A 23,197-nucleotide genomic window follows, 5' to 3' on the forward strand; every position below is an offset into this window, starting at 1 on the left:
ACAGGAGACTTACCTTTATTGCTGTTTTGCTTTGTTAATGCTGCCAGAATGCAATATACCAAAGATGGGTTGGCTTTTATAAAGGGGAATTATTAGGTGTTCTAGTCTGTTATCTGCTGGAATGCAATATACCAGAAATGGAATAGCTTTTAAAAGGGGGAATTTAGTAAGTTGCTAGTCTACAGTTGTAAGGCCGAGAAAATGTCCCAGTTAAGGTCTATAGAAATGTCCGATCGAAGGCATCCAGGGAAAGACACCTCGGTTCAAGAAGGCCGATGAAGTTCAGGGTTTCTCTCCCAAGTGAGAAGGCACATGGCGAACACAGTCACAGTTTCTTTCTCGGCTGGGAGGGCACATGGCGAACACAGTGTCATCTGCTAGCTTTGTTTCCCAGCCTCCTGTTTCATGAATCTCCCCGGGGAGGCACCTTCCTTCTTCGTCTCCAAAGGTCGCTGGCTGGCAAACTCTCTGCTTCTTGTGGCTACGTCATTTTCTGCTCTCTCTGAATCTCCTTCATTCTCCAAAATGCTTCCTTTTTTATACGACTCCAGAAACTCATCCAGACCCACCCAAATGGGTGGAGACGTGTTGTCACCTAATCCAGCTTAACAACCACACTTGATTAAATCACATCTCCAGGAAGATGATCTGATTACAGTTTCAAACACGGTATTGAATAGGGATTAGAAGAAACAGCTCCCTTTACAAAATGGGATTAGGATTAAAACATGGCTTTTCTAGGGGCCATGCATTATTTTAAACCAGCACATTAGGTTATAAATTTACATTCTAAGACTGCAGAAATGTCCAAACTAAGGCATCCAGAGAAAGACATCTTGACTCAAGAAAGGCCGATGAATCTGGAAACCCTCTGTCAGCTGGGAAGGCATGGAACTGGCATCTGCTGGGGTCTTTGGCTTCTGGTTTCAATCAGCATCCTTGTGAGCAGCTACTTTCTGTATCTCCAAACATCTGGGGCTTGTATTGGCTCTGTTGGCTCTGTTCTCCAGGCATCTGCATCTCCGAAAATTGGTGTCTAGGTATCTCTGTCAGTTTTGAAGCAATTGTGTTTTCTCCAAAATGTCTCCCTTTTTAAGGAATGCCAATAAACTGATCAAGACCCATCTTGAATGGGCAGAGTCACATTTCCAGCTAATCAAAAGCCACTCCCATAATTCGGTGTGTCACATCTCCGTGGAAAACCCAATCAAGAGGTCTCACCCACAGTTGGATGTATCATCTCTCCATGGAAACAACCCAATCAAAGTTTCTACCCCCACAATACTGAATGAGGATTAAAAAAACATGGCTGCCCCCACAAGATGGGATCAGGAAAAAAGGACATGGCTTTTCTAGGGAAACATAACAGCTTTGAACCAGCACAGTTACCTCTGGTAATAAACAAACTTCTTTATTAACTAAAATTCAGGAATAATTTTGAAGCTACATTTTATCCTGCTTATTTAGATTCCTTTATAATAGAGCTTCAGAGCTCTGGCCAACTAAATTACTTAAATTTTACTTTCACTTGTAATGAAGTCAGTGTTTTTATTTTTTATCTCTATGAAACTAGAGTATTGTAGAAACTACAGGGAACACCGAGAACATGTTCCATATGGTTTCTGCCCTAAAAGAATTAATTGAGAGAGCAAGTCAAATATCTATGGAACGATAAGAGAATATTATAAGACAGTAAGTAAGTGTATTACTGTATAGGTTAGAGATGCTAAAGGAAATACTTAAAGTTACAGGGCTGGTTAATTTTTCTCTCATATTTTCAACCTGATTAGTAGTGAGCATGTAGAGCTCAGTGTTTATGGATTCAAAGATCACTTAGTGAGAAGAATGTAGAAATTGGTGGAAGGGCATAGTGAAAGGACTTGGAGTAGACAGAGGCTGCTGGAATATCCATATACTGAACCCTGGATGACCAAAAATGGGTTGGGTACAAATTTGTTTATTAATATAGAGTTTATCTGAGTGACACTAGTAGATTAGACTATGAATAGACCAAGATTTACTGCCTATACAGAGTTATTTTACTCTATTTCATTGACACCGATTCATAGCCATGCTGTGGTGGTTAAAAGTTTAGACTCTGCAGTCATGTCCTGAGTTTGAAGTGCAGGCTACTACTTCATATGTATGAGCCTGGGCCAAGCACTCCACCTATCTAAACCCTTAGTTTCTTCATTTGCAATATGGGAATAATAAGTAACCTAACTCATTCATTGGGTTATATATTAGTCAGGATTCTCCAGAGAAACAAAGCAACAGGCTGTGCTTATATACATGTATAAAAGATTCTTTAAAAGGAATTGGCCCACAGCACTGAGGGATATGGAAGTCTGAACTCTAGAGCAGGCTGCAGGCTACAGACGCCAATAAGGGCAATGAGGAGGTCCTTAGGAGGTATTCCCCAGGGGAAGCTGGCTGTTTGGAGATTCCAGCAAGAGCCAGTGCTGAAGTTGAGACTGCATTCCTCTTTCTGACATCAGATGAACTCATTTCTCGTTTAAGACCTCCAGTTGACTGGACGAGAAGACTCTCCACCTTGCTGAGGGCAACCTCCTTTGTTCATAGATGCAAATCCCATCTAATATACCCTCACAGTTACAAGCAGGACAGTGTGTGACTAAACGACTGGAAACTATGACCCAGTCTAATTGACACAGGAAATTAACCATCGCGGGAAATTAGGAGGATGAAATGCTTTAATCCAGTTAGGGCTTTGTGCTCTGTGAATGGTGCATAAAAATTGATTAGTAAATTGCTATCATTAGTTACCTTAAAATATGTCCCTATTAAAAATTGTTTTTTAAAAAAGCTACAGATATTTAACCTGAAGGTTAAATAGGAGAGAAAGGTGGGGTTGGGTGTAAGAAGGACTATTATAGCTGTCTTTAAGTAGAGGTCTAACCTGTGAAAGCAGGGTTCATATTCTGATAAATTGGTGTGGCCAGAATTAATAAGTTAATACATTTGGCTGAAAACAAACTAATTTTAAATTTCCAATCATTGGCTTTTGCAACTCTTTCCTCTCTGGTGTCTGTTGAGAGCATTGATCTATTTTACCTTCACTGATAGGGATGGCTGAGCTTTGGCTAATCTGTCTAGTTGTGTATTTAATACACTTTAATTAAAACTGAATTAAGCAATTGGTCTTCAGCCTGTCCTGTGTTGAGGTCACCATGGATGGAAGAGGTGCTGTGCCTGGGCTCCATCTGGGGTAGTTCTGCTCTTGTCTGCTTGATGCATCGAATGTCTGCATACGGTTTCCTGGGAACAAAGGGTCTTCTTTCCAAAACGTTTGTGAACCACTCATGTAAATTATGTTTTTTCTCATCTTTCTGTTGTTTATATTCTGATCTGAAAACATATATTAATCTTCTTTTCTGGAGCATTCAAGAGAAAAATTACTTTGCACTGATGGAACTCTTTTGTTTTTAAAAGAAGGTTTTATTGAAGCCTCTTAAGTATATGAGAAATGTACAATTTAAATTAGAGACGACATGGCCAAGTAGGTATTGCTGAATGTAAGTCAAACTAAACCACATAAAGCACAGTGCTCAAGACAATTTTTACGTGTGTCAGAACATATGTAAAATCACCCTAGTATGCACAGGAGTTTTGGGTCTATGGTTTGAGTTGTTTCAAATGTAGATATTAGTATTTTTCATTTAATTTTCAATTGATCAGGTAACCTATAGAAACAGAGTTTCTAAAAACCGTGACAACTTTGCCAAACAAACTGACCAAAAATAAATTGGGAAAAACAGTACCCTACAAGCTAAAAAGTGGTGAACAAATGCTATTCCAAGAGTCATAAACATTTACTGTATCGCTCTCTTGTGTACCTCTGAACTTCTGGTGAAAAATAAAGAGATGCTTTAATTCCATAATAAGTAGCTCAGTTGCCTCAAGTTGCATTAAAAATATGCCAATAATCATTAACAGTCACAAGTAGTTTATTGTATCAACCAATTAGTTTTTTTATAATTAATTTATCCTGACTCTCTTTTCTTCCTGTGGCTTAGGCAATTGCCTCCTTGAATGCTGCATTTGGAAAGAACATTCTGCTATGCCTCTCATTTTTTTTGAGAAGAAAAAATTGAAACCCACCCAGAGGGTGATATGACTTTTTACTGATGTTCCCTGTCACTGAATGATAATTTATCTAGAATATTGTATCATCAGGGCCCAAGTGCCTGATACATATTAAGGGCTAAATAAATGAGTGAATCAGTGTATCAGATAAGAGTTGATTCAGAGATTCTTAACAATTTTTGTGCCATGGACCCCTCCGGCAGTCTGATAAAGTGTATAGGTCCCTTGTCATAATTTAAATGTGTGCAATAAATATGTACGAGGAAACCATAAGTAATGCATATAAAGGTCAGTGAACTGACTCCTTGTGGGTGATTTATATACTATCCCTTTATTTCTGATAAATAAATAAAGGGATAGTATATAATCCCTTTATCCCCTGTGCTCCTATCATGTAATGCCTCTTATGCAAAATATAGTTCCCAGACAAGCAGTATAGGATGGCCCCTCCCTACTCTTCCTGAATCAAAATCTACATTTTTAAATAGGAATTTTATATTACTGTAATATGATCTTAAGGTTATTGGAACTTTCTACGATTAAAATTTTCCTATTATGTTTCTCTCATATTTATATATTTTTTCTTTTGGGGTTTAGATATGATTTGGAAATTGCATTTTAAGCTCTCCCCCCCATTATTTTTTTACTTCAGTAGCCCCTCTTTACCTAAAGTATCAGGTCCTGGCTCTGGCACCGCCCCTTGTCTGCAAGCCTCTCTCTTACGCCACTGCTAAGCATATCCTGTAAGCCCCAAAGACTGAACTCTGCTGCCCTCTGAGTTCCCGTATCTCTGCCCCTTTGGTGGGACCATTCTCCTTATCAGAACCTCTTGGAAGGCTCGGGAGGCCCAGGCCACTTTCACATGTAAGGCTCCTGCTGGGTTCGAAATGGGTATCTCCACATTGGCTTACAAAAATGCTGGTGTATTTTACATATTTGTACTTAACATATTAACATCATTAATAGAAATACCCAAATCCATTGTGTGGAGACACTTGTTTAGAGATACCGTCTCCAAATATCTAAATGTAAGACTCTGGCCAGGTGATCCTACTGCTCCTGCAAATCCCATGTCCCGTGGGAAGCCCCTGTCTCCGCCCGTGGGAAATCCCTGTCTCCGCCCGTGGAAGTGCCAGCTTCCTCCCAGGTCCGGGCCTGTGAGCTCCCCTCTCACCACACTGACCGAGGCCTTGTCTTTTCTCAGTTCCCTTAGCACTTTGTTTATAACTCTTACAACATTTTTAGGTGCTGGCTCGGTGCATTTTGAGTATATATATTTTATCTTCCTTTCTAGATTACAAATGCTTTGGGTTAGGGAATGAGTTCTATTGCTATTTGGCAGAATGTGCTTCTACATAGTACATTCAGTGAGTCTGTGATGAAATAATCAATGATGGCAATCTATGTGTTAGCATAGTATGGTATAAGCTTTCCCTTGGTTTCAAAATTTAAAAAAAGGGAATTTTGGATTACTTTCTGATACCATTTTGTAGTTTTTTTTTTTCTTAAAAAAACTAGGTTTGGCTCAGATAATTAAAATAATTTGAAATATTTTTAAAATTTATGCTACTTTTTTATTTTTAAGGTTTGGTTGGCTTCCTGCATCCATGTTTATTGGCTAGCACTGTTAGATACCAGGGAGACAGTCATGAACTTGCTGTTATGTAGCTTACGAGAAAGAAAAAGAAAAGTAATATAAATGAACCAAATAGTTTTGTGTGATGATTGTGATAAGGGAAAAAAACAACAACAATAAAAACATATATATATATATATATATATATACACATTGCTTTTCTGTAGAAGCAGATGAGATTGATTAATTGTAAATAATTAAAGAGTTTACCACACTGGAGAAGCAGATTTATTTGATGGTGGAACCTTAGCTGGCATGATACATAAAAAAAAAAAAGAGTGAACTATTACTGAATCTGGCAAACTTTTAATCTTACTGCTTGGAAAAATTATTGACAATAACTGCATGTATGTCACAATGTGTTTTTCCAGTTTTGACTTGAAGGGAAAACTGAAATTCCTAACCCTGCTGGGGACTCGAGAACAGTATATTTAAGTGAAAGCGATCCTTTGGGCGCTAGAAAATCGGTGGAGTACATCCTCTCCATGGTGGGAGGGGTTCTGGAAAAGTTCATGTCAAAATAAAGTCTTTAAAATCTCAGACTGCCTTCACCGTCAGGAAGGGTTGCAGAAGCATGACAGTTCTATTAGTGATATTTACTGAGAAGACTCCAAGAAAATAGGTAGTTCTATGTATGTTTGACATTCTAGGGACAGCCAGATAGTGGTTAATAAAATAGCAGGGCATTTGGTTCTGCTTATGAAAATTGTTTTTCTTTAGTTATAATTTCATAACTCATCTATTTAGACTCTCCAAGATATGAAACATGATCTTATTTTAATACATTTCTATTTTTAAGAAAGGAAATCTGAAATTTCTGATGTGAATTTTGGAGGAAATTTATTAGCCGGCTTTCAGGTCCTATTAGGAAATATCGCCATCTAATGCTTATTATGTCAAATTGCAGATAAAGGCTCCTAGAGATCCCCATAAAATTAAGACAGCGTGTTAATGATAAGGTCGTGTATGGGAATCCCGGATTTTATGCATGGTTGTTCTGTAAATCCACAACTTCTCTAAAAGAGAAAAAAAAATAAAACATTGGTCCGGTAGAGTTCACCTACTTCATTGTCAAAAAAAACTGTCACAATACATTATATAGAAAGCTTAATTTATTATTTTAATTACAAGTGCCTGCATTATATTGCCGCTTTTGTTTCAGTAAGCCTTCAAACATAGTCTCTAGTTTTACAAAAAAATTTATTTTATTCATTTGTAGGTTTTTTTCCTTTTGGTAAACTTCTTCTCAGTTATTTATTGATTACTGGATTAAATCAGTAACTGGATGAGGCTGAAAAATACTTCAGGTCAAAAAAGAACTGTTTCTTACTCATTCGTTCATTCGTTCATTCATTCATTCCCCCTCCCACACCCCACATCCCCACCCAGTTTCTTAATTTTGGAATGACAGGGTTGAAATAGATGTTTTCTATGGCCATTTCTAATTCTGTGATGTTAGTTTGAGTGGCCAGAAGTACTTTGAAGTAAGACTTAGCAGAGACTGACGTCAGCGCCTCCTTTTGCCCCTTTCTCTAGCACTTGTCGTATGGCAATGGCAGCCTGCATGTGGATGCAGCTTTCCAGCAGACTCTTTGGAGCGTGGCCCCTATCAGCTCCGGGAGTGAAGCAGCCCAAGGTAAAAACTCCACTTCTGTCAGAGGACTCATCCTTGATGCAGTATCAACAATCATTTTTAGAATTGCGATAATCAGCTAATTGTTAATTGGAGCTTTTGTGTGTCAGAATATTCCTTAGCGCAGACAACGTACCATTTAAGCTTCCTATTTAGGTTGCCGTTTAAAAGATGCTTGTGTTAAGATTTATCTAGTTTTTATGCTACTGTTATCTTGAGTGTATTTGCATGTGATTTGTGTGCATGTGATTTATAGAGTTTGTTTTCTATAATTTTTTACCTCAGGGTGTTGCTCAAGTGGGCTCGTGCCAAAAGTTCTCGTCCTCCGTGGTCAGTGCCTTATGGCTGGACCACAGCAATGGTTATGCAGCAGGGTTTCCAGGGGAAAATATCTGTGTTGGTTCTGATTATTCTAATTCAATGTAGGTTCAGATAATGTGCCTCCTCTTTTTCCTGTTTATAGTGGAGAATTTTATGACAGTGGAGGTCAGATAATTTGGTGGGAGCGTTGCTGACCGCCGGGCTCAGCAGCCTGGGTGCAGATGCTACAGCTGGCAAGTGAACTAAGCCTCGGTAGGCGTCTTTTACCCTGGCTAAGGAAACAGAAGACCGGACCAGATGACCCCTGTGCCTATAAATAGCTGACATGGCAGTCCTAATTCAAATGGCTTTTAATCTTTACAGGATACTTGATTGGTGGTGATGTACTCAGGTTGCTGCACGGACACATGGACGAGTGCCTCACTGTGCCTTCAGGAGAGCACGGGGAAGAGCAACGGAGGTTGGTGCTCAAGCCTTGTGTTTTTTTCCCCCCATTGATTGTAATTTTTTTTTTTAAATTAAGGATATGGCTGTTGAGGGTCGTAGCATAATACAAGGTGAGCCACTAATGTTTATCATACCTTGGAAGTGACTCATCCATTGGCCTCCTAAAAGCTTCTTTCTTGTGTTATGTTTTGGCTGTGTACCAATAGAAGACCTGAAGATTTTTGTACAGTTAAAACACATTTAAAAGCATCAAACAAAATAAACTGAATGGGAGAATTGTTTGCGTTAAATTAAAACTTAATTAAAGGCTCTTCAGAATTGATTAATTCTCATTCTAGAAAGCTTAGTCTCAAATTTACTTTCAAAGTTAAAGTTCTCAAGTGGCCCCAGGTTTCAAGTCCTTTTTCTCTTGCTTTCATTTATTTATGTAGATAATATAACCAACCAATTCCCTTAATATGTTATTTGATATCGTACCTCTCTTATATTAGTGCTGTTTGGCATTAGGCCTAGATGAAAATAGTCTGGATCCACTGGGAAAAGTGCTCAAATGATACAAAGCCATGAAAAGATTTAGGGCGATTAAATTGCTGGTGCTTTGCAATTTATCTCAGATAAACATAGTAAGATGAATAGATAGATATTCATTGGTCTGGATTTTTTAAGGGGACCTTTCTCATAATATTAACATGTGCACTTAGGTAGCTGTTTAATAAATATTTATTTTAATATTTTTTAACATATTTAATAAAAGGAGTGTAGGGAACATTTAGAAAGTGCATAACTTTGGGAAAATCACTTGGGACGCTCTGGCATTTGGAAGAACTATGCGGTAGTCACCAGTGCATTTACGGTGAAGAGTACAAGGCAGAGCCTGGCAAAATTCCCTAAGCTAAAAATGCTGCATTGGGTAGATTAGCAAGAGCTGGTAATGGTGGAATAGGACGTGTAAACAAAGGTGAGGGGGATTTCAAAGAGCAGTTGGTTTAAGAAAGTAATTCCACACAGAAGAATTCTGGGAAAAGCAAATATTCCAGAGTGTATTCGTTCAGGGTCCTCCAGAGAAACAGAACCAATATATAAATATATGTATGAAGACATTTCCTTTTCTTCCACATAGAATCCATACTCTTCCCCCATACCCCCTCCTTGTTGACATTTAGTTGTGACATAATGCCTTTGTTACATTCAGTGGAAAAGTAAATGTCTTCATGTAGGTTTTGGTGGTGAAGGCATGTCTGTTTACTTAGGTTGGATTTATGATGTGTGAATAAAATGTTTAAAAATGAATGGAGAGGAGGTAAAAGGGTAATTCAGTGGTAGAATTCCTGCCTGTCATGCAGGAGAGCCGGATTTGATTCTTGGTCCATGTACTTCCCCCAAAATAAAAACAAACAAGCAAAACAAACAAACAAAAGCAATTCAATAAATGGTGCTGCAGTAATTGGATACGCATATGGATAAATAATGCAATGTGGTCTTGTTATAAAGCATACAAAATAAAAAAAAGAATGAACGGAGAGAAACAGTGCTAGAGGAAATGTAGAGAAAGAGATGTACCTTTCTCTTTTAGTAGGAAAAAGTTTTAGTAAACTAAAAGTTTCCCACTTTTAGTAGGGAAACTGAAGAGGTCCAGCCCCTTGGAGGGCAGTGTGGTGGTTCCACAGGAGGCCAGGGATGGGGTTGCCATGTGATTTTAAGACCCGGTTGCTAGGTATATACCTGGAGGAACTGAGAGTGGGGACCGGAATGGACATTTGCACACTGGTGTTTATGGTGGCAGTGCTCACAATGGATGAAGAATAGAAGGGGGAACTGTGGTGTTTACATACAGTGAACTACTGACTGGCGTAAGATGGAATGAAGTTGTAAGGCATGTAACTTAGATGAATGAACCTTAAGGACAGTATGTTGAATAAAATGACAGAAATAAGACAAATAGTATCATGCTTTGCTCCTATGAATTAACTATAATATATAAACTCAGAGAATTGGAGTGGTGAGCATGGATTATCTGGTTGGGACCTATTACTAAGGTTCCTAGACTGTAAGCTCTTACAGCAGTAACATATTCGGGAGTTGTAACTGATATTTCTAAATTCTGAGATAGTGAGCTATTTGTATATAACCTGATCGTTCACTGAAATTTGGGGAAAAAATATATATATATTAAGAGGTTTATTTTCATGAATTGGCCCACATGATTGTGAAGGCTGGCACATCTGAAATCTAAAGGGCAGGCCAACAGGCTGAACACTCAAGCAGAAGTTGATAATGTAGTTTTAGACAGAATGTCTCTCATCTGAGTAACCTCAGTTTTTGCTCTTGAGTTTTTGCTCTCTCATCAGCTGATTAGAGAGGGTTATCTCCTGTATTTTAATCAACTGATTGTAGATTTCAAAAACATCTTCAAACTACCTTTACAGCACCATCTAAACTAATGTTTGACCAAACAGCTGGACACAATGGCCTAGTCAAGTGGACATACAAAATGAACCATCACGCACAGTGACCAAGATGGAGAATGGAGAGGAAACAATAGGAAATTAGACAAGACAGAGTGGTTTTGGTCAACTTTTAAAGGGTCCTTAGTGCCATTCTTGTGGACTGGCATTTACTTTGAGATACTCGGAAATGAATCTTGGGGTTAGGGGTGAAATGGTCAGGTCTCGTTTCAGATAAAAGCTCAGGTCATTAGGTGAAAAGTGGGGAGAGTCTGAGTAAAGGAAACCAATTAGGACAGGGCCATTGTAGTAGCGCACCTGAAAGCAGATGAGAATCTTAGACAAGACACTGGCTGGTTTAAGATTGGAGGGAATTGTATAATCAAGGGATATTTTTGGCAAAATTAACTGATGTCGAGATGAACTGAAGGGAAACTATGAGGAAATGTTTGACATCAAGGAGAATTCTGAGGTTTCTAACTTGAATAAACATGGATGATGCTAAGGATTGCAGGAAATTTTACATATTTGATTATGAAAGACTGTTTCTGTTTGCTAATGCTGCCAGAATGCAATATACCAGAAATGGATTGGCTTTTACAAAGGAAAATTATTAGGTTACAAATGTACAGTTCTAAAACCATGAAAATGTCCAAATTGAGGCATCAACAAGAGATACCTTCATTCAGTAAAGGCAGATTGTGTCTGGGGTTTCTCTCTTGGTTTCATAATGGCTCTCTCAGCTCCTGTGGGTCCATCTGGTTTCAAGCACCCTTCACTTGGTTTCATTTCATTGCTCTCTGTGTGAGCTCTCTAAGCGTCTGTGCTTTCTCCAAAATGTCTCTCTCTTAAAGGACTCAGGTAAGTGGATTAGAACTCTTCTTGTATGGGTAGCGGTCAAATATCCATGGAATAACCTAATCAAAGGTCCCACCCAATGATAGGTCTGCCCCCACAAGGTTGGGTTAGAAGAGCATGGCTTTTCTGGGATATATAAGAGTTTCAAACCAGCATAAAGTCTGAATTAAATTTTGGGCATGGATAGTATTGAAAGTCTATGAAACATCTAGTGGAAAAATGGGATTTCTGAATCTTAGACTTAGAAGAAGTTTCAGTTGTATATAGAGCACAAGTATATAGGAGGTAGTTGAAAGAAAGAAAGAAACAATAAGTTGACTCAGATCGAGGGAGCAGTGATCATGGGGATGTGTTAATCAGTCTGGGGCATAGATTTAAAAAGGTTGTGATGTAGTGGAATGGAATAGACCAACCAGAGAGGAGAACTAAGAGTGGATTTCTACAGAACACTGATATTTAAGGTATGGACAAGAAGAAGAGTCAGCAAAATAGTCAGAATGATGGTTAAGTGGAGAGGTGATAATTAAGGGAAATTTGTCATGCAGCCAAAAGAGAATTGGGGTGTAAATGAATTGTTGAATGTGATATATTCATGTAGAATTAGGAGTAAAAATAGGCCTTTTGGGTCTTCAGTCCCTAATTTTTTTAAATGAAAATTTTAGGTCAAATGATGGTTAGAGCTCTTCTAGCTCTTCCTGCAAACATCATGGAGATTGATAAGGGAATGGGCTGTAGAGCTAGGCAGGTCTGGGTTTGGATCTTGATCTGCCGTATTAGTCATGTGACTTGTGCAAGTGTCTTAATCTCTTCAGATATCAGTTTTCCCCATCTGTAAAATGCAGCTTAAATATTAGCTCTGACTTCCTGGGCTTGTGGTAAAGATTAAACATGAAAATGCATTTGAAGTACTTGACACATATTAAGAGATCACCAAGTGTTTTAGTATTAATATTAATACTTAGACTGAAGAGACAGCATTTAACTAAATATGACAGAAAAGTTTGAGAGAGATTCTGCAATGTGGAAGAAATTATGGTAGAGCTGTTGGAAGAGAGACAAAACTATATCAAAGAAAATGCTTTTTTCTTTTGAAGCAAATGTAAGAATAGTGTGTGGTGGGGGAAAGACTTCTTATTCTTGTTGAAGCTTAGAAGCCCCAAATGGTTGAACATAGTTTTTGTTTCAATAGTTTGATATTTCATTTCAAAATGAGAATATTCAGGATCTGAGGGTAAGTGATAGATCCCAGATTTCCTAGACTAAGCTTGCTGGCAATAACTGCTGTTTCCCACCTCTCCTGGGCTTTAGAGATCCAGTATGTTAAATAGGTGTTTTACTAAAAATTTTCAATGGATTTTCTGATGATTTTTTGTAGATGGTGGGCCGGTTGGAAAGGATTATGTACCCCCCCAAAAAGCCACATTTTAATTCTGATTCAGTCTGGTGGGAACAGCTGTTTCTTTTCATCCCAATCCAGTACTGTAGGTTGGAAACCTTTGATTAGATTATCTCCAAGGAGATGTGATGTCCCCAATTGTGGGTATGGTCTTTGAATTAGATGGAGACATGACTCCACCCATTCTAGGTGGGTCTTGATTAGTTTACTGGAATCCTTTAAAAGAGGAAAGATTTTGGAGAAACAACAGAAACAGCAGAGCCACAGAAGCTTCAGAGCAGAGCTGACGCTTGGAGAACAGAGACACGGATGTTTGGAGATGCTTGGAGCCCAGCAGACATTGCCATGAGATGTTAAACAAGCCAGAACCTGGAGAGAGCCAAGGGAAGCCAAGAGATGAAGGCCAGCCCTGGAGAAGCAAAGTGAGGAACCCCCACAGGAACAGAGGCTGAAAGCAACAGAGCCCAGGAGCAAGGGACCAGCAGATGCCAGCCACATGACTTCCCAGCTAACAGAGGTGTTCCTGACCCATCAGCCTTCCTTAAATTAAGGTATCTTTCCCTGGATACCTTAATTTAGACTTTTTTTTTTTTGGCTTAGAACTGAAACTTGTAACTTATTACATTCCCTTTTTAAAAAGCCATTCCAGTTCTCGTATATTGCATTCCGGCAGCTTCCAAGCTAACACAGATGGTTGTTGCTGCAGATAAAACTGGGAAATTTCAAAAATGTTTTCATATAGTTCTGGATCCACCCTTACATTGTGTACATGTTGAAATCTTCTCCCCTTTGGGGGTTGAATTGTGCCCCCCCCCAAAAGATATGTTGAAGTCTTTACCCCCAGGATCTCAGATTGTGATCTTTTTTTGGAAATAGGATCATTGAAGATAGAATGATATGCATTAAGATGAGATCACAATGGGAGGGTGGGCCGTTAATCCAGTATCACTGGTGTCCTTATAAGAAAGGAAAAAACAGGGCAGGCCATGGTGGCTCAGCAGGCAAGAATGCTCGAATGCTCGCCTGCCATGCCAGAGGACCCGGGTTCGATTCCCGGTGCCTGCCCATGTAAAAAAAAAAAAAGAGGGAAAAACAGCACAGCCAGATGGAGAAGGGAGAATGCCATGTGAAGAAAAAGATAAAAAACGCCTTGTGGAGGCTGAAGATTATATGATACGTCTACAAGTCAAAGAATGCCAAGAACTGCTGGTAAACCACTAGATGCTAGAAGAGCAAGGACGAATTCTCCCATTCAGGCTACAGAGGAAGCATGGCCCTGCTGACGCGATGATTACAGACTTCTGGCTGCCAGAACCACCAGATAATAAGTTTCTCTTTCTCTAAACCACCCAGTTTGTTGCATTTGGTTATGATAATCCTAGGAAACTAATGCACATCTTGAAGATGTTATTCTCGGTTTAATGTTGGTAATTTCTGTATACATTTCATCTCAATACATCCTGAGATGTATATATCAGGGCTTTTAATAGGTAGTGATGGCAGTAAAGAACAAAACTCTTTGTGTCCCTTTTCACATCATGCTTACACTGGTGAAGTTAGATTAAAATGGATGTCAGATCATGACTTGAGGGAGAAAATGAGTCAGAAATTGGCAACCTGGAGCCTAAGGGATGTTATTAAAGAAGGAAGAGTTATATTTGTCTTGATTGCATCGAGGTTGAGCAGTTATTTGCATATAATGATAATAATAATTCCTTAAAGTTTAAATACATAGAGGACTTTATTATTTCAAATCTTGTTAATGTTGTTGTGCAAACATTTTTTAATCTCCCCTTACTCAAAGTCATTGCCAGTGCGTCAGGCTCAGGGAACTGGGATAAGCAAAGAACAGCTCAGCCCAGAGGCAGCATTTCTTTAATTGATGTGAACCCTTATTGGAACAGAAACACATAATGGTAACCTAAGTCAGTGTATATTTGATTCGTTTTTATATAGAAAGCATGAAAATAATTTGAGTTTTGGATGATCTGTAAGCTGGAACAATTCCAGGAAAATTTTCTTTTACCTCATAGCTCTGCCATAATTATGATCTGTCTGTACTTATTAATTTAATCCTGTCCTTAGAGTTAAAGTCAAATCAATTTTGTTATAAGAAGCAATGGAAATGACCAAAAGTTATATTTACTGCAGAGTAATTTAGGAACATTTTGGTCATAAATGCTATGTTCCTAAAGGGATTTGTCAATCTGTCCATTTCTGGTTCCATTGTTAATCATTGAATCTGCGTAATTTTAGCTGTCGTTATTGAGAGTGGGTTCAGTAATTCTGTAATTCTAGAGACCAGAGAGTTATCTTGAACTGCCTCTTCCCATGTAGATTTGCATGTGTGTGCGGTTACCTGTGCATTCTCAGAAAGAGGAGTAGTGAAACTATTAGAATGAGACGCTGCAACAGCATTCCATTCAATTATGTAGAATTGAATTGGAGAATGAAGACTGTCAAAAAAAAAAAACAACTGAGTATATTTTTCTCCCACACTTTCCAAATATTGCTTTTATGGATTGAATTCTGATATATTTTGGAAATACAGTACTACCATTGTGGGTTTAAAAAATAATTTCTGAGATTTTTCCAGGAAGGCATATGTCTCTAAAACAGCTGGAAGATAACCTATCTAAACAATAATAAAAATAGCACAAATACAATCTATAGGAAATGTCAGTAATCAGATAAAAGGGAGAGATGCATTGAATATTAACTTCAGCCTCGTAATTTCTTAGATGATCTTGCTCAGACTCTTCAAATAGTGAAATGGAATAATTTAAAGATAAATAGATTCGGGTACTTGGCAGGGAATTTGTCAGATGCAACATAGTGTTTTAATTATTGCTTTAAAAATAAACCTTCATTCTGGAGGCTTGAATTTTGATCATCACAAGACAGAAATGTTTTATGTGGAGAGAATTTTCTATTCTAGATTTTGTTTCTGAAGTGTGTCTTGCTGTTTTGCCCATAATTTTATGTTGAATATAATAAAATATCAACAGGGACAATTCCTTTATGCACATACACATACACATGTGGATTAAATATGCCTTTCTGAATTAAGTGTACCATACTTTAAGCTAATAAATTTTAAAATGGGTAGATTGGATAAATTTAGCTTTCTGAGTTGTAACATGGCAGTTGGTAAGAAGAGTGTATAACAAAAGGAATAAAAAAAGTGAATAACTTTGAAGTTGATCCATTTTCCAAGGAGGATTGTTATGATGTGAAAGTATCTGCTTTGTTCAATATGATAATTTTGGGAAAACACTAATCAGAGGAACACAAGGAGCCAACATCACATCTGATGTCCTCACGTTTGTATTTTGGAAGTGAGCCTTACTGATCTGCAGAATGACCAAATTGCATTTAGAAAATTTAAACTAAATACTGAGGATGTTCAGGGCAAAAACTGCTTGACCCGCTTTCGTGGAATGGCTCTTCCCTGTGACAGAATATGCCCTGTGGCTGAAAGATGGGCTGTGATTGAACTCATGTGGATGCTGTGACTGAACGGGTGGCTTGATGTCTATTTCACTTCATCCTCTTAAGCTCAGAACCAACATGACCAGTGAATCCGGAAGAAAATGATGGAAATCATGACCCAAGAGGGACAGACAAAAAATATGAAAGAAGTGGTCAGTCCATTGCTTCCAAACACCATTGGGAAAGATATCTTCTAGGGTGCCTTTGTTGGAAAAGTCATAGGTGTGTGCATGAGAAAAGCAATAAGACTGAGGAAACCCAAGTGTGAATTAGGGAAACCCATGGACCTCTATGGTAGAGGTAGTTGCTCTGGAAAAGCTGCTGATGGTGAGACAGGTGCTAAAGGTGAATAACCTGATGGGTATGAGCCATAGGTCCAAAAATTTGTTTATGATTTTAACTTTCACAGGTGCCCAAAATAGCGTCTTATTAGTGAAAAACAAGAGGATAAATTAGGGGAATATTGTTAAGTAATTATCATATGGAATCTCTGATTTGAAGTCGGTTTTGAAACAATGTTGTTTAAGAACTTTGCTGCATAGCTCACAGTGATATTTAATCGATAAAACACTAAGGAATGACTCATATTCTGGATTAGAGTAGTGTACAAAAAGAAACAAAGTCTCTTTCCTCAAGTTAAAATGGGGGTGGGTCAGAAAGACAATCCTAACAAAAATATGTGTATTTATTAATACACGTGTATGTGCACATACTATCCATATATATATATGTATATACATACAAAATATATTAGGTGGTGATAATAGCTGTGGAGATAAAGCAGGGAAGAAGTTGGAGTGTGTTCACTTTGTGTGCATGTGTGAGAAAGACGGGAGGGAAGGAGCAAGAGAGACAAGAGCAGAAGGAAGAGAGATACGCTTCTATCTTATTAACTCTTGGCACATGGTTGTTCTTGTTACTTTCAAATGCAGGACAATTAAGTCATAGTTTCTGAAAATATCTGGAAATAAATGCAGCATTAGCTTTCCAGAATGTGACTCAACTGGCAAAAACCATGGCATTGCATGACAAAATTTTTTACTCCAATGCCCCATTTAATATTGCGATGATATAATGAGCTTTGGTTATAAATAATTGATAAGGCCTAAGAGGGCGTTGATATAATGAATTCATTGTTTCTCAGACTTGCTTAGGAAGAGGGGCATAGTTTTGTTCATGTATCCAATTGGATGGCTAATGTTCTTGAGAGATTTGTGTGCTCTCTTTCACAACCTGGGATAATGTTTTGCAAGTTACTCTGTTATGCTTGAAATGGTCAAGAATGAAATAGAAGGTCTTTCCTTCCTTCTGTCCCACCTTAATTTCTTGTGAATACCTTTTTGTTTCAGGTCTGGGTTTTAGATGAAGTTGTTAAGCAGTTTTAGTGTAATAGGCAGTGCATAAAGGAGAGCTATTCTCTGTTCTTTGTCTCCTCTTTCTGGGGATACAGTCTCTAATTCTCCCCAATGTAATTCCCCACTAACTCTGGAAAGCACAGTAGCTTTACCCTGCTGTCATCTAGCAACCTGACTTAATCTAGAGCCATGGTGTCTAGGGATAACTAGATTAGAATGGACAGTTTTAAAAGTATAGATTTTAAAGACAAAGGATGAAAACATTTCTAGGAATCTAGCCACTTTGTTTCAGTAAAAATGAAGAAACATTTAAATAGTTTGCACTTAGGTAAGGTGAATTGAAAAAGAGACAATAGATCAAAAATCAATATTAAGACTGAGTTTGGACTACTCAACTGGCACCATGGAAGTAAGGTGGTATGAAATATTTAAGATCCTGAATGAGAAAGGCTTTCAGCCTAGAATTTTTTACCCAGTCAAGTTGTCCTACAAAACTGAGGGAGAGATTAAAATCTTCTCAAACAAAGACTGAGAGAATTAGTTAACAAGAGACCTGTCCTATAAGAAATACTGAAAGGAATCTTGTCAGCTGGAAAGACAAGACAGGAGAGGGAGTTCTGGAGAAGGACACAGGATTGAAGAATACCAGTAATAGTAATCTAAAGGATAAAATGAGAGAGAGGGAAAGAATGTATAGATCTGACAAGTAAAAACTAAAGGATAAGATGGTAGATTTCAAGAACTGCTTTTACAGTAATTACTGTGAATGTTAATGGATTAAACTCACCAATTAAAGGTTACAGATTGGCAGAATGGATTAAAAACTATAATTCATCTATATGCTTTTTATAAGAGACACATCTTAGACCCAAGGACACAAATAAAGAATGGAAAAAGATCTATGCAAGCTATAACCAAACGAAAGCAGGAGTCGCTATACTAATAACAGATAAAATAGACTTTAAATGTAAAGACATCATAAGAGACGATGAAGGATAGTGCGTATTAATAAAAGGGATAATTCACCAGAAGGAAATAACAATCATATATATTTATACTTCTAGCCAAGGAGCTCCAAAGGACATGAGGTGAACATTGGCTAAACTGAAGGGAGCAATAGATGTATCAACAATAATAGTGGTAGAGTTCAGTACATCACTTTCCACTATAAATGGAGCAATTAGACAGAGGATCAACAACTCGAGAAGAAATAGAAGATTTCAACAATCCAATCCCAAGACAAAAGATTCAATCATTCATCAGAAATCTTCCACAAAGAAAAGCCAAGGACCAGATGGCTTCACAGGGAATTTTATAAAAAATTACAAAAAGAATTAACATCAATCCTGCTCAAACTCTTCCAAAGAATTGAGGAAAAAAAGAATGCTACCTAACTCACATTACGAAGCTAACATCCTTTTAACACCAAAACTGAATAGAGACACTACAAGAAAAGAAAATTACGATCTCCCTAATGATCATAGATGCAGAAATTCTTAACTAAGGTAGTAGAAATCAAATCCAGTGGCACATTAAAAGAATTATACATTGTGACCAAGTGGGGTTTATACCAGGAATGCAAGAGTGGTTCAACACAGAAAAATCAATCAGTATAATACAGCACATTAACAAATTGAAAGGGAAAAATCACATGATCATCTCAATTGATGCTGTAAAAAACATTCAATAAAATTCAGCATCCTTTCCTGAAAGAAACACTTCAAAAGGTAGGAATCAAAGGAAACTTTCTCAGTATCATACAGGGCATATATGAAAAACCCGTAGCCAGCATCATACTCCACAGTGAAAAAGTGAAAGCCTTCCCCCAAATATCAGTAATGAAACAAACATGTCCCTTGTCTCCACTGTTATTCAACAATGTACTAGAAGTCTTAGCTGGAGCAATTAGACAGGAGAAAGAAATAAAAGGCATCCAAACAGGAAAGGAAGAAATAAAACTTTCATTACTTGCACCTGACATAGATTGTCCTATACTTAGAAAACCCTGAGAAGTCTATGACAAAGCTACTGAGCTAATAAACAAATTCAGCAAAGTGGTGGAATACAAATTTAATGTACAAAAATCAGTAATGTTTCTATACACAAACAATGACCTAACTGAGGAGACAATTAAGGAAAAAATTCTGTTCAAAATAGCAACTAAAAGAAACAAGTATCTAGGAATAAACCTAACCAGGGATGTCAAGGGCTTGTGTACAGAAAATTACAAACCATTGCTTAAAGAAATAAAAAATGACCTAAATAAATGAAAAGACATTCCATACTCATGGATAAGAAGGTTGGATGTCATTAAGATGTTAGTTCTACCCAAATTGATCTATAGATTTGATGCAATACCCATCAAAGTCCCAAAAATGTACTTTGAAGTTTTGGAAAAGCTGGTTATCAAAGTTATTTGGAAGGTAAAGAGACCCTGAAGAGCTTAAGATATCCTAGAAAAGAATACCGAGGTGGGAGGACTATTCCTTCTTGACTTTAATCTCACTATGAAGCCAAAGTGGTCAAAACAGCATGGTTCTGGCACAAAGACAGAAGTATTGATCCAAGGAATCAAATCAAGAGTGTGGAAGATGGATCACCAAATCTATGAACAATTGATCTTTGATAAGGCCCCCAAATCAACTGAACTGGAACAGAGTAGTCTTTTCAATAGATGGACATGGGAGAATTGGATAACAATAGTCGAAAGAATGAAAGAGGATCCCTTCTTACACCTATACAAAAATTAATTCAGAACGCATTAAAGACCTAAATGTAAGAGCCAGTACCATAAAACTTCTAGAAAACACAAGGAAACATCTTCAAGATTTGTAATAGGAGGTAGCTTCTTAAACTTTACACTTAAAGCGCAAGCAGCAAAAGAAACAGTAGACAAATGGGGACTCTTTAAGATCAAGAGCTTCTGTGCCTCAAAGGACTTTGTCAAAAAGGTGAAGAGGCAGCAGCTGAATGGGAGAAAATATCTGGAAGCCTTGTATCGGATAAAGGCTTGATATTCTGTGTATATAAAGAAATTATACAGTTCAACCATGAACAAACAACCCAGCTATAAAATGGGCGCAGGATATGAGTAGACACTTTTCTGGCGAGCACATACAAATGGCTAAAAAAGCATATGAAGAGAAGCTCATTTTCATTAGCTATAAGGGAAATGCAAATTACGGCAACAATGAGCTACCACCTCACACCTATAAGAATGGCTGCTATTAAACAGAAATTACACGTTTTGGAGAGGATGTGGAGAATTAGAACAGTTATTCACTGTTGGTGGGAATGTATAATGGTGCAGCTGCTGTGGAAGACAGTTTGGTGATTCTTCAGAAAACTAAATATTGAGTTTCCCTGTGACCTGGCAATACCAATATTTGGCATATACACAGAGGAGCTGAAAGCAGTGATACGAACAAACATTTGCACACCGATATTCATGGTGGCACTATTCACAGTTGCCAAAAGACAAAAACAATTCAAGTGTCCATCAACAGCTGAGTGGATAAACACAATGTGATATGTACATACAATGAACTATTATGCAGCGGTAAGATGAATTGAGATCCCGAAACATAGGACAACATGGATGAACCTTGAGGACACAATGCTGAGTGAAATAAGCCAGACACGAAAGGACAGATACTGTATGATTTTGCTATTACGGTTGGTAAAGGTAATCTCAGAGGTTACAGCTGTAGAATATAGCGAGCGGGACTAGAGGTACACAAAAGTAGTGATAGAGGAAAGGCTACCCAAAGAGGTTGAACCTAACTTCCAGGGACTGGATAGAAGTGACAGTAACTAATTAGCAGGATTATAAGTAGCATTGCCATATTGAAGGTGAATATGATTGAACGGGGATATATAGTCCCCTGTATCCCACTGATAAAATCTACAATTATAAATAAGTTCTCGCATGAATTATTTTAATAGTGGACAAAGAGTCAGTAGTAGAGGAGTATAGGGAGAAAACTGAAAGTGCATGCCATGGCCAGTAGTTAATAGAAGGACATCAACGGTACCACAGCACTATCAGGGACAACTAATTGGGGGGTGGGAGAATACAAGTGATAAGGGGTAGTTTTGATTTGATAGTTGGTGATGCTGTGTTTGCCAGTTCGATTGTTATGGACCACTGGAAACTGTTTAAAATTGAGAGTGCTGCTGATTGTCCAATCAACTGAGAATATTATAAGACATAGTTTGTTTATTTTGGACATTATCCATCATGCCCAAGGAGCCGAAGGGTACAGTGACTGAGAAGCAGAATGGAGAACTGCGATACATTTATATGATGTAATATCCCACAAAAAGAAGGACATTGAGAGGCAACAAACTGAATAAACCTTGGGGACAATGTGTTGTACAAAATGAGCCAGAAACAGAAGAACAAATAAGCTAAGGTCTCTTTCAGAAAACACTTGTAAGAAAATGGAAGCCTAGACTGTAAGCCCTTAGAACAGTCACACTTACTCTGAAGTTGTCATTTCAGATGCTGAGACACTGAGCTATTTATGTATCAGCTGGTATTTCCCTGGAACGTTGAGTAACTCTGGAATACCTGAGTCCCAGAGACGGAGTGCTACAGCCCTGAAAGTTAGCATAGCTATGTATAGTTACAGTTACAGGAACTGAAAAAGAGATCAGGCCTCAATTAGGATTTAAAACAAAGCCAATCTGGGTGGGTCTAAGGTAAATTAGAATACAAGGTAAAAAAAAAAAATGATAGTATTTGTACTCCAGAGTGTCACCTACTGTATGAGACCAAAGGCAGACAGGTTTATTGTGTCTAGGACCTAAATTATCTGTCACATGTACTCTCAATCAGCCTGTCTGGGTAGCTCATTGAAACAACTCAAAATCCTGGAGTCCAGAATGGGAATGGAGCCTTGTAATTATATATAGCTTAATGTAATACCAGGATATCTCCAACTATGGTGGGCTGATAAATAAAAAGTATTGGTTAGAGTCCCTTAAGGGTTCAAAGGGGGAAAATAAAAAATATGTATATATACGACCCATCTGGGAAACACCAGGTACCCTCTCAACCATTAAGTACTCCCAAGAAAATAGGCCAAGCCCTGGCATTTTTAGACTTGCCCTTTTGAAACTTATTTTTGTAGGGGAGAAGCTATGATTGTCCATAAGGAGGCCTAAGAGTTGTTTCCAGGAAGCCTTTTTATTACTCTGTTGTGGCCTCTCTCTCTCTCTCTCTAATCCCAACTCTGTAAGGAAAATTCACTACCCTGCCCCTTCCATGGGCCATGACATTCAGGGGTAGAAATCTCCCTAACAGTACGGGGTATGGTTCTGGACTCTGGTACCCTTGGATGATCAACAATGCCTTCTTGACCAAAAGGGGGAAAAGAAATGTAATAAAATAAGGCATCAGTGGCTAAGAGGGATCAAGTAGTCAAGTGGCTATTCTGGAGGCTGCTCTTTGTGCAAGCTTCAGTTAAGTAGTGCTAATTGTCATGGTTTGCTAAATCCCAATCA

The 23,197-nt window shown here is 38.0% G+C and overlaps 1 protein-coding gene across 2 annotated transcripts in view; it reads left to right on the plus strand.

Moving 5' to 3' along the window:
- Window positions 1-23,197, plus strand: part of RYR2 (ryanodine receptor 2) — a 779,580-nt gene that overhangs the window by 321,007 nt on the left and 435,376 nt on the right. For both annotated transcript variants that reach the window (XM_077168436.1, XM_077168435.1), the window contains 2 exons: window positions 7,280-7,379; window positions 8,061-8,157. In XM_077168436.1, the coding sequence (XP_077024551.1) occupies window positions 7,280-7,379; window positions 8,061-8,157 (197 nt within the window). The remainder of the gene's footprint in view (window positions 1-7,279; window positions 7,380-8,060; window positions 8,158-23,197) is intronic.

This window comes from Tamandua tetradactyla, chromosome 7 (assembly GCF_023851605.1).
Source record: "Tamandua tetradactyla isolate mTamTet1 chromosome 7, mTamTet1.pri, whole genome shotgun sequence".
Lineage (NCBI taxonomy): Eukaryota > Metazoa > Chordata > Mammalia > Pilosa > Myrmecophagidae > Tamandua > Tamandua tetradactyla.